The 12,679-nt window shown below is 39.0% G+C and overlaps 1 protein-coding gene across 1 annotated transcript; it reads left to right on the top strand.

The window, feature by feature from the left end:
- Window positions 1-2,432: 2,432 nt before the first annotated feature.
- On the top strand, window positions 2,433-11,846 carry prrc2a (proline-rich coiled-coil 2A). Its single transcript, XM_017307325.1, has 10 exons — window positions 2,433-2,566; window positions 2,674-2,753; window positions 7,914-8,065; window positions 8,953-9,130; window positions 10,115-10,211; window positions 10,288-10,369; window positions 10,863-11,006; window positions 11,113-11,354; window positions 11,438-11,526; window positions 11,612-11,846. The coding sequence occupies exons 3-10, from the start codon at window positions 7,951-7,953 to the stop codon at window positions 11,829-11,831; spliced, it is 1,167 nt and encodes a 388-aa protein (XP_017162814.1). The 5' UTR covers window positions 2,433-2,566; window positions 2,674-2,753; window positions 7,914-7,950; the 3' UTR covers window positions 11,832-11,846.
- Window positions 11,847-12,679: the final 833 nt, after the last annotated feature.

Below are 12,679 nucleotides of genomic sequence, written 5' to 3'. Positions count from 1 at the left end.
GCCTTATTGTTTTGGGATTTCATTAAATGTAACAGTCAGATATCTGGTATAGCTAAACTATGAGGTAATTACTTTCTTCATGATTCATTTGAGTTCTGAAATTATGTATTTTCTTCCCTCCATAAATTCATGCATGATTTTTTGTTTTGTTTTATGTAATTATATAAAACAATATAAATAGTCGTATGGGATGATGCACTTATATATTTTTGTAATACCTCTTGTTGAGTTTAAGTGATTTAAAAACAGTTGCAATGTTGGTTTTTTGGTTATATTTGTGTGTGAAAGAGATGAGTGAATATGACCTAATTATCATTAAATACTTTGAATTCACTAATATTTTTCTACGGTGGTTAGATGACAACAAACATCTAGTTTCTGTCTAAACACAAGATAATACCCAACAGCGGTTTATTTCTTTATGTTTTCCATTACAAGACACTTTAAACCCATCACTGTCTGCTGGTGGGAGACTCTTGAGCCTTTTCCTTGTGACTTCATAAATACAAATCCCCAACATGTTATTGTTTTGAGGGACTGCTGTTCAAATAAATAAAATCAGTTTGCTGATAAGGTGTCATATTTATTTATGGAAATGATTTAACCTGTAGATCTGAGTCTGATCCTGATTCCTATTACTGTTAAAATAAAAACATAATCCTATGAGAAGTGGGATTGGAAGTTATAACCAGGAGGTTTAAATGGGGCTCTTAGTTTTTACAGAGCTGTATCTTTCTTGTCATTATGTTCAAAACTATGTTTTTTTTAAATCCTTTCTATGCTAAACTTTTATGTTTTTAATTTGAAAACCAAAAAAATGTAACAAAATTATTGTTCTTCAAAATTTACAATAATCTTTCCATAGTAGATATTCATCAAAAGGAACAAGTTGCTCTTTTTTCAACAGCTATTTCACATGAGCAGCTCTAAATGACTTTTTGTTTGTTAAACTCATCTAAAAATTGACTCTTCAGGTTATAAAAGTTGTAAACTCCTAGCATAAGTATAGTTGAAAGCAGATATTTATGTACAGTATGAGAAAGACACAGCTTTTTATTTCTGACATAACATTAGAATAAGACCATAATAGTGCTCACCGGTCCAAATTACTTTTCAGATTCAAGTAAATTTTCATTTAATTTGAATATCAAGAGGCGGTAAAAATACAAAACACAAGTTAATTAAGGTCCAGATTGAGGTTTTGGGGAGTTATCATGTTATTTTCAGGTGTTGGTCCACTAAGTTTTGTTAAATCAAAAGCCATTGCAGTCATCCACTAGGAAATGTTACATTTTCTTTTGCTGCCAAGCTTTAAAAAGGGAAGCTGGTTTAGGATTTGACACCTGCCCACACAGTCCAACTGTACTAATACTTTAGTAACCAGGGGATTAGTGTGATGGAACTGGTCCAATCTAAACTTAATAGAGTTTTATGGCGTAATTTGAGAGGAAGACAAGCTGAAAGCTGATTTTACATCAACCTGGGCTTCTCCTCCAGCTGTTTATTCACTTTTAGTAAAGTTAATAAATGTTTACATCCCTGTAAATAACCGGTTTTTGTTCACAGATACAAGCAATTTTTTTATTATTCTGTTCAGTTGCACATTTCTTTGAATTAGTGTTTTTAAACAATGGCATTTTTTGTATTATGCTGTAATTTTGCCCTTACTGTACATTCTTTTCTTACTTCATAATATTTCCCCAATAAGTGACAATAAAAGTTATCTTTACTCTATTTTTAAGTAGGTCAACATTTCAGAATATATATATATTTATTATTATTATTATTATTATTATTATTATTATTATTATTATTATTATTAGTAGTAGTAGTAGTAGTAGTAGTAGTAGTATTTGATCTTATGTAGGCTGCTAATTTTCAGAGAAATTGAACATTGAGTTTTTTGTATCAGTCCATTTCATCAAAACAAAACGATAAATTTAGTGTATCAAGTCAGTGTTTTTCAGATGAATTTGTAAAACAATAAACTTTTAGGTTATATTTAAATTTCCTACATTTTTTTTTCTTTTACATATCAAGTTCTTGTAACAATAAACTGTGTGCATGGAGCGTCCCTGATTACCTTAAATCCCAGTTTTGGCTGTCAGAGGCTTTGGGAACTACCTGAAAGCACTGTTGCTCTACATGCAATATGTCATTTCTTTGTTGTTGTAATTATTTATTCTTTTGTCGTACTTGGAATGTTTTCTATTTTTAAAATCTATAACCCACATCGATCAAATGAACTGATCTCATGTTAAAGTCCTCTAAAACAGCACTTGATGGAATCAAACAACAAGACGGGATAAATAACAGCTTTTAGTATTGTTTCTAAATATATAGACTCTTCTTGAAGGAAGTACTTTTCCCTCCCAATTTTTATTTTTCAAATAATATTAATAATTGTCACATTTGTCGTTTCTGTTGAGGTCCCAAACGGCTCCCATCGCACGAAATTCACCCAGTAGCCGTTGACGGCTCTTTAGGTGACGGATTGAGTCCAGAATCAACAATTTTCTTTTCCCGTTTTCGTTTATTTTTTTAGGGGGGGAAAAGGAACAAGAAAGTAAGCCGAACACCTCCTGTTATTTTGTACAATATCGATCTAATCAAAGTTGGAGGCAGTTTTTGCAAAGACGTTTTCTTTCCGTGTGTCTCTGCGTGTCTTTGCAGGAGGTTAGAAAGCTACACCGTAGCAGCGAAGCTAAGCTTATTCTGCGATACAACCTCGAGACAAGTCGGGACAAGACCAGGTCAGTGGATGGACATTTCCAACACGCTATTAACTCTTCGGTTACATTAAACTGAACCCGAGTATGTCCTTGTTACCCTTGATGGTTAGCTAAAGCGACGTTTAGTAGAGAAGGTGTGATATTTTTGTGTCTTTATTGTTGTTGTTAGCCAACGGTCATGTAGCATAGCTTGGGAGTTTGATTTTAAGTGGACGCGTTGGCTGTTCAACCGGGGAATGTTTTGCTTGTTTTATGCTACATATGAGATGTTTAAGTTGTTTCTGGTGTGATTGGGTGTTAAGGATCAAAAACTACGCAGCAGATGTTACCGGATAAACGATAGCTTGGTTTGATGCTACTGGTAGCTTCGGCTAGCCTACCCTGCTGCTTTAGCATACACTGCCATCACTTGAATTAACATGTTGCATCACTTATTTATAAAATAAGTAGCTTTATAGCCCTACGTTGCTTGTATTTTTGTAATGATTTCAGCTGGTGGGTTGTGTTTACAGTGGTAGTTTTCAACCGTCCTACGTTAACGGCTCTAGGCCGTTCTCCTCCGCCATTTTGTTTTGTCCGCTAATAAAAAAATCGTTTGTTCTGCTTCATCTCTGTTGCCATCCGTGAATGAGCGTCGTGAACGCGTCCGGGTGTAATGTGAGCGTGTGCTGGAATCGAGCGGTTCGTTTTTGGGGAGTAGTGGACGTCTCAGAGCTGCCGTGGGTGTTGAAAGTGTGTTATGAAACAACGCAGCTCCCCTCCTCCCCAAACAGAACAGAGAGGGCCCTGTGTGTAAAGGCAGCTAACCATAATTAGCTACGAGATACGGTCGTTTTTCATCATCATACTTCAGGCCAGCGCTGCAGGTGGACGTTTTGTAGCTGTGGACTGATTTTTCTCTCTCTCTCCTCAAAGATCATTGCCACCCATGGTTGACAGGAGCTTAGCAGGCCCTCTTTGTACGTTTGGTCCCCTGTTAATCCCCGTACAACACGTAGTTCACCAGCCATCCCACGACCTAATTTTCTAATCTCATCTGGCTATTGAGGCACGCTGGAGTGCTGCTGTTCTATGATCACAATGTAAAACCATCAGTTTGGATGTGAATCTATGTTTGTTTGCCTCGTGTCAGACAGATGGTACTGCAGCAATCAAATCAGATATTCAGTTTTCCTTTGATCAGCTCTGATTTCTTTGTGCTTGATTGTTAAATGCATTAGAATTGAAAATTACGCGCATCAACAAACATAATGTTCTGTGGTTGCAAAATCAGACAAAGCTTAGGGATATAGACGAATAAATTGATATTGTAGTGATTTTATTTTGCTTTGGATTCAAAACTACTTACCTTTTTCTTTTTTTTTTTTTTTTTTTTGTCAAAAACTACCGTAAATATTTTTCTTTTCAGAAAACGTGTTAAGTCTGGCGGGCCACCAGGCTTTATTTGTGCCCCCACCAAGCTAAGCATTATTATTATTATTATTTGTTTATGTTTGCATTTTTTAAGACCTTATAGTTGGTGTTCAGGTATCAGTCTTCCAATAACACATAATTACCAATTGATATTTTCAAATTCCCTGTGGGCTGTAAACATTTTTTAGCTTAAAAACAAGTCGACCCACTGGATGAATCACTGACCACCAGGCTTAGCAGGTTTTCTTGCACTGGGGGAAACCGTGTTTTATAATCAATGTCTGGTGCTTTTAATTGTTGAGTTAAAATTAAAATTACACAAATGACTTTTTATTGGTCATATGCCTTAAAAAGCGATTTTCGGTTAGTAGGTCAGGGCAGCTGTGGGTCGTTTGCTTCCTGTCTGAGGCTCCTGGTCTCAGGTAGAGGTGGGCGATGTGCAGTTATTAGATTGTGAAAAGAGCCACACAGTATATTCAGCCACTGTGGTCACTGTGAGCTCAGTGTGGGCAGTATCACAATTGGATGCTGTATTGTTGATGAACCTTCGGTGTCTCCAGTGGTTTCACCTTGTGTAGGTGCTTTGTGACCAGAAACGGTGGGCATAATTATGATCATGCAGGAGAGAGGCTGAGAAAATGTGGTTTAATCGCTTTCTGCGTACAACAATATCATTACTATGTCTTATTCCCCTCACATTAAGCATTCATATTTATGAAGAATGAATATGTAGGTGGCCAGCTGAAATGGGGAGGTCATAATATTGTCTACAGGGCAGAATCTGTGTATTTCTTTCCTACGCTCTTCCTCTGACTCATCAGTTTTATCTCTTCTTTTAGCTTCATAAATGGGTGGAGATTAAGTCATTTAACTCTAATAAATGTAGCACACGTTATCACATCAGTGTGCTGCACATGCTGTTATTAGTCCTGATTTTATTTCATGCAACATTTTGCTATCAGTCATTATATTAAACTAGTAAAAACAAATAAATTGCTCCTTGACGTGCTGCTCCGGCAGTACCTGTCGATTCAAACGGTCAGCATTTCTTCCCGTTTGTTGGATATTTAACTGTAAAAACATTTTGTTTGGCATACTGAAAAAGATGCAATCTTTGCTGTGTGAGTTAACTATTTCACATATTAGGAGGGGATTGTATCTATCATGTATTATGCCAGATTACTTTGTAATAATTGCACAGACTATCAGTGTGAGTTCACTTCTGGTGAAATCACACACACTGGTACCTGAGCTGTGGTTTGGTTGTGGAGTTTAGCTATGTTAATATGTCAAATATTAACTTTGTGAAGGGAATGAGCAGCTGAATGAGTCTCAGTAAAAAGGGAAACTCCTGTTTATTTTTGCTCACTTGGAGTGATCCAGAGTGAGCTCTTTGTTAGTTCACTCCTCACATGAGATGTGTCTTTAGGACATTTAAGATAAAAATAACTAATGTAGTTATTAAAAATTCAAATGTTTTTGTTTGTGTGATTGTTTTCAGAACCTTTTCCTTTTTCTTTTTTTTTGTAACCCAGCATATGTTGACTAACATGCTGGGTCGGTTAGTGACAGACTTGTGGTCCAGTTTTCCTCTGACCATCATCTCAAGCTCCACTCAGTAGCATAACTTTGTATGTGTTGAAAAAACTCTTGGTTTTGTTTTCGTCCCAGCATTGGGGACAGTTTTACCCAACATTACTCTTACAATAATATTTTATTCTTACAATAATATTTTAATATTTTGCCAGCACGTTTTTTTTTTTTTTTTTTTCTGGCTGACAGTAAACTTTACATAATAATCTTAAGAGATGCTAAAAGCTTGATTGATTTAGGCTCCGTAATGCCAACAAAGTGTTTTCCACAGACTATAACAGTGTGTTATTTTAATTGGTACGTTAAAATAAATATTTTTGTAGGTGCTTGTGTGACTTCCTAACTGAAATAAACTGGTAGGGTTTTTTAAAAAAAAGCCTTTGTCAGGGGTATGAATATCACATGATTTATTTTTTTTGTAATAAAGCTTTTAATCTTTATTTATTTAAGTTGCTTTATGTGAAATCTTTGGTGTTTCTGAAGCCACATTTCAGATCGGAAGAGTTTTCTGTCTTGTTTTCGTTTTTATTACTCATGTCATTCATTATAATAAAGTATCACAGCTCTATTTGGCTTTATTTGCCCATGATGGTTTTCATCATGGACAATCGGTACAGGCTAGAGTTATTTGACACCTTTCAGAATCAGTGGTGAAGACCCAATTAGAGCGTAATGGACGCTGTTCAGCATCGATGTTTAAAGCAGTCGGACGAGGTCAGAGCAGCAGCTGCGTCCTGCTGGAGTGGACAGATGTCCACGCTGGGTGTTTTTTATTGATGATGCTCATCAAACGGAGTTTAATCTGAAGGCCTGCTGGCTGCCGCGAACCCGTCTCCAGGCAAGCGGGGAGGGAATAACTTGCAACGTGTTGCCATAGTAACCTGGATCCTGCGTTTCGGTCTCTTCAGACCGTTACCAATAATGAACGCGGCGCTGCATCAAGCCCGTTCTACCACAATGCTGAAACCGACCTGCAGGCAATTAGTGCCGTTATGATGATGATGTGAAATATTTGTGCTGTGATCAAAGGGTTGTGCAGTTTAGTTTAATTGTGACTGCAGATATATTTATAAAAAAAAAAAAAAGCCATCGCTAACGGCTTCACCAACTTGACCAGCACCATTTGCTGCAGATCTGATGAGCTCTCCCTCTTTATCAGGCTTAAAATGAAAACATGTTCCCAGTGATGCAGTAATGTCTGCCCTTTTAACATGTTGTTTTAAAATATTAATGTGTTCTGAGTGAAATCCACTTAAATGTTGGTAATTAAGACTGACGCTCAGGAATCAAACACTGGAGATGGGTTCAGTTTCAGATCATTTACAACATTCATTTCTTACATCACTGTGTTACGTAATTTACACACAAAAAAATTAGATGTAGAAAATTGCCTTAATGAAAATATGTTTAATATTGGTGATGGGTAATTATTGTATTGTTTATCCTTAAATAAATTCTGATTATTATTTTTTTCTTTTTTTCTGCTGTTTTCTCCTTTGTTGTTTACATTTTCATTAAATGTAAAAAAAAAAGAAAATAGGATTAAATGCAGTTATTGTGTGATAAAAATCACACTTTATGTTTAAAAATGTTTTTATTGTTGTTTATATATTTTAATTTATTAGTCTTCACAGTTTCTGGTTTTTAACTAAAAATACCTGCACATCATTATTGAACACGGTTATTTATTGTATTATTAAGATCATCTAAATATTTTCATTTGTAAAGATGAAGTGTGATTTATTGTAAAGTATTATTTAAAGACAATAACAAAATAAAAAATGTTACAGAAAAGTTGCTCTTCTCTTTAGTTTTTCCAAAATAATCACCTGGTTTAAACTGTAAAAGCACATTGTTCCATTTCACCCATCAGGCTGTTACTGTTGTGCAAAAACTAAATTACACTGAAAAATGTTGGAATCTGGTATTTTTACATGTGCAAGTGAGAAAAAACCCCCACAGAGATAAAACTGCATTTATTCAACTAGATGAATAGATTAATCTTTCTTTAGTGCGATGCATTTATAGAGCCAGCAAACCTCAAACAGACCATCACATTTTATGCTCTGACTTCTCAGACGTTTCCTGTCGTTTTCAGACTTTCTCTCTCTGTGTGTGTTTCCTGAGCATCCCTGGTGTCGGGTCGCTCACCGTCTCTCCCTCCTTGTCCCCCAGTCTCAGGGCTCACCATACTCAATGAGCGGACAGCGCAATGTCAGAGCGCTCTGGGCAAACTGCAAAGGGGAAGGAAGGCAAAACCAAGTATGCGTCTCTCAACTTGTTTGATACATACAAAGGAAAGAGCCTTGAAACACAAAAGCCTGTTGGTGAGTATTTGCTCCGTGTCGCGTTGCTTACACATCAAAGAGAAATCTTTTTTTTTTTTTTGAAGGATCTGTTTTTAGTTCTCTACAGACAGACCTGCTCATTCATGCTCCAGGTCTGTCTTGGTTTCTGCTGGAACCTTGACGCACAGCTTTGTTCAGCCTCTCATTGATCTTTTACCCGTCTTTGAACTTACTGTCTTTGTTTTGCAGCAATAGTTGCACCTCAAAATACGAGGGGTGCACTGATTTACCGGCCTTCCGATTCCCTTAATTTTGTGAGATTGATGATTGGCCGATACTTGGATGTGAAACCGATCTTATCTACCTTAGCAGAGGTTTAAAAATCGACCACTGTCCTCTTCTGCTGTACAGTGAGAGGTTTGACTGACCGGTCAGGTCTGAATGTTAGCAGTTAGCAATATTCACAGTTTCTCTGTTTTGCAACATTTCAGACAAAAAAAAGAAAAATTATAGGCCAAAATTGGAATCGGCAGGTCAGGCTTTTTACATCTTGGTAATCTGCAATCGGTGCAGCTTTACAAAATACGAGAAGGTTGTGTTGTAAATTATAACAAGCCTAGACTGATAGAAATGTTCTCATCTCCCAGGTTATATTTTATTCAGGGGTTCCCCATTAGACTTCCAGGAACGCACATCGCTCGTGTGTCGTTGTTGTGTCTGAATTTAGAAACTCATGTCTAAGAATTGTTACTCTACATGCCACCCACCCTGTAACCTTAGTTCTTCCTCGCCTGAGTTGCATATTCAACAGAGCTGGCAGCAAACCCGATCCCTGTCATTCGCCCAGTCCGTGCGCCGAGTAAACATGGCGGGCGTCACGTTTCAGTGGTCCGTCTGTGCTCACAGCCCTCTGTTCCCCCCGCCAGTTCCCCCCCGCCATGGCCTGCAGTCTCTTGGTAAAGTTGCCTCCGCGCGGCGCATGCCACCACCTGCCAACCTGCCCAGTCTGAAGGCGGAGAACAAAGGCAACGACCCCAACGTCTCGCTCGTTCCCAAAGACGGCACAGGATGGGCAAGCAAACAGGAACCAGCAGACCCAAAGAGGTAAAGCGGGAATGTTTGTCTGTGGTTTACTTTTTTACTTTTTATTTAAAGTGTTTGTATAATTGAACATGGACAATTCCCCATATTCCATATTCATGGAATACACAACCTGGAATTGTGAAAACAAGAAAATACATCAAGAGAAAAATAAATCAAAATTATTAATGAATAAAAAAGCACAACACAACTTTGAAGCAAAACGATTCTTAATAAATATTCAGGACATAATTTTCTAAGTATTGTAGTAACTCAATTCATCAAATGACAAGATATATTTTGAAACGGCGCCACCTTTGGTCAAAGAGATCAATTTTTCCATTGGATGCAGCTCTGGAAACAATGAAGAGACCACGTTAAATGATCAGTTCTCTGATTTTACTCTTTACAAGTTTATGTTTGAGAAGAATGGACATTATTTTATTCAATGAACTGCTGACATGTCTCTGAAATCACAAGCAAAAATTTAGTATTTGCAGAAAATGAGAAATGGTCAAAACAATGAAAAAGATGCAGAGTTTCAGACCTCAAATAATGCAAAGAAAACAAGTTCATATTCATATAGAAACAACAACACTGATGCTTTAACTCAGAAATCAACATTTGGTGGAATAACCAGAAGGTTTTCATGGGGTTCAGTGCAGCGGCTCTTAGTTTTTTACAGATCGGCTTAATTCTGGATTCTGTTTCCATTCAGTTGTTATTGGGGGTTTCAGATCTTTCCACTTCATTAAGACCAGGTTTTTTTCAATAAAATATGTGTAATTCATCTTAAATGATTTAACTCAGCCTCCAATAAGTAAAACATAATTTGTTCCTCCAAAATGTTCTCCTCCTCCCCCTTAATGTCCCTTGGAGTTTGGATATCAGGACAATGTGTGTAAGATCTCCTACTTTTGCATGTTTTCTCTAAAAAAAACTTGTTGGTTGTCTGGGACTCGTTAGGCTCACGTGTGACTCGTTTTTTTTATTATTTTTTGTCGACAGTACCGATGCATTGTCAGCACCGCAGCCGGAGTCGCAGCAGCCTGTGGCTTCACAGATAGCTGCACCGACCCGCCCGAGAACCCCACCAGTTTCAGAGGTAAGAGGCACATCCTGCTGCAAATACCAAACACAAACACACGAGTCTGATGTTTGTGTGTTTGTGCTCTCCTCAGGCTCTGGCCCCACCTTCAGCACAGGCCGTAGGGGCAAGGTCGTGGGCACAGGCCAGCGTTACACATGGAACACAAGGGGATGGTGAGTCCAGATTTAACCGTTTCCTGTTTCCTCCATGATCTCTTTGTTGCCACCAAGTGTCCTTAGGTCTGTCCCAATAAGCAATAGATCAATTAATCACATGACGGATTAAAACAAACTCAATGATTTCCATTTGTATGATTTATCATTTTTCTCTTTTCGTTCTCTACCAAAAACTGGATGATAAAAGCCTCCAGTCTGGTGCTTTGGGCTCAACGAGCCGTTTTGTTTACAGAGACTTCATAATTCACCTTATGTGTTTCTGTTTATTTATTTAGGATGTTTAAAATGTCTTCCAGTTTCTGTGTTAAATGTTAGAATTTAAAGTTTATTGATCTTTTAGAATGTGTCGTTGCATTTTTATGCCATTACTGTTAAGTTACCGTTATGAAAATTGCCTCAAAACCACATTATCGATTATCACAACATCTTCTGGAGCAGCATGTGGTCCAGTGGCGACAGGCCTAAGTGTCCTTCCTCGCCCGGTTTGCAGGTGGAAAGGGATCAAACCTACCGTCGCCGTTCTCTCGCGAGGAATTTCCCACCCTGCAGTCGGCTGGCGACCAGGACAAAGCTGGCAGAGAACCGGCCACTGCAGATCAGTGGTATGGGCCCGGACCAAGCCTCCGCCCCCAGAGTGAGCGCTCACCGCACCGCCCAGCCCGCTTTAGTCCTGCCACCGAGCCGGAGTTCTCCCGCGCCTAACCGACGCTTTGTACGTCTGCTTTTGTCGTTGTTGTCAGACGTTACAAGTTGGCGGGACGGTGGGGGCCGAGCCTTGGCGCCCACCCTGCCTGGGGAGGGGGCAGCGGAGGGGGGCACAGGTGGAGCGCTGGTGATGGATGGGACAGCTGGGGTCCCCCATCCAAACCCCCAGATCCAAGGGCCACCTAGGAATCCCCCTGCAGGCAGCCCCGCCTTGCCCCTGCCCCAACCCCCCGTGGGGCCCGGGTTTCCTCCATATCGAGGGATCATGCCACCCTTCGTACGTTTTCCTTTTTATTACCGCCGCCTTATCGAAAAACAAAAAGAGTTTAACCAGGGTTTTTAATGTTTGTTTGTTTGTAGATGTATCCCCCCTATCTCCCGTTCCCGGGCCCCTATGGCCCTCAGGGGCCCTACAGGTACCCGCCACCTGGGGAGGGGCCACCTCCAAGGTGTGTATCCACATATTTTCTGTTTGACCTGTTGGAAGCAGTTATTCCAGTGTTTTGATAGTTTTTTCTTTATCTCTTCTTCCAGGTTCTCTCGTGGACAGGGGCCCGACGGCAGGGCCCAGGGCGGCCCTCGGGACTCAGGGGAGGTGGTGAAACGCCCCTCCATCTTGAAGCAGGACGACCTGAAGGAGCTGGATGAGCTGGACCACGACGGAGACGACGGCTGGGCAGGTACGGAAAGAAACGGGCTCTGTTGCAGCTCTGACACAAATCAAATAAATGTTGTCGGGATAAAATGGCGCTGAGGTTTTTATGTTTTCTCTAGAATTAGTGCCTCTGTCTCATAAATGTTTAAGAAACAAGAGTCAGTGAAATTTGATTAATTGAAATGCATCATGGCTGTATTTGACCAGTTTTATTACATTATGGGTTGTAGAAATGTGTTCATCATGAAAAATCTGTTCTTTCTGCCTTGCATAAGTGTTTTACCTTTGGAGCTTCTTCACATTTTGTGGAGATAAATCCACAAATTTCAGTGATTTTACTGGGACTTTATATGACAGAGCAACACTAAGAGCTGGATGGTTTGTTTACTATTTACTATGAAACCTGCCAGTTGCTTTCAGCACCAACTGATTTGCAAATGGAGCCCACCTGTGTGTAATTTACTCTCAGTATAAATCCAGCTGTTCTGTGGAGGCTTCAGAGGCTTGTTAAAGAACAAGAGTGAATAAACGGCTTCATCTAGACCAAGGAACTCTGCCTGAGATGTTTTAAAAATAAATATGTACAATTTTCAGTCTCTAGATTTGAAGGCTAGTAGAGATTTGCTGGAAAAGTTGCAGCAAAATGCATGCCACACTTCTCAGATTTTTAGTTGTCAAACATTTAGTAAAAAATCTATAATTTTCCTTCCACTTTGAATATATATACAGAGCCTATTAAGGTTCTGAGTTAAATGTGGAAAAGTTTCAAGGAGTGTGGATTAGAGATGTGCCGATCAGGTTTTTTCCTGCCGATACAGATTCCGATCACCCATGAGGGCCGATCACCGATACCGATCACATAATAATAATTATTATTATTTTTATCCTAAACAAATACCGGTTACATTATGTGGAAAAAGGAACCATGAATTCACCTTAATTTAGAC

This window comes from Poecilia reticulata, linkage group LG11 (assembly GCF_000633615.1).
Source record: "Poecilia reticulata strain Guanapo linkage group LG11, Guppy_female_1.0+MT, whole genome shotgun sequence".
Taxonomy (NCBI): domain Eukaryota; kingdom Metazoa; phylum Chordata; class Actinopteri; order Cyprinodontiformes; family Poeciliidae; genus Poecilia; species Poecilia reticulata.
This window is presented reverse-complemented; position numbering and strand designations above follow the sequence as displayed.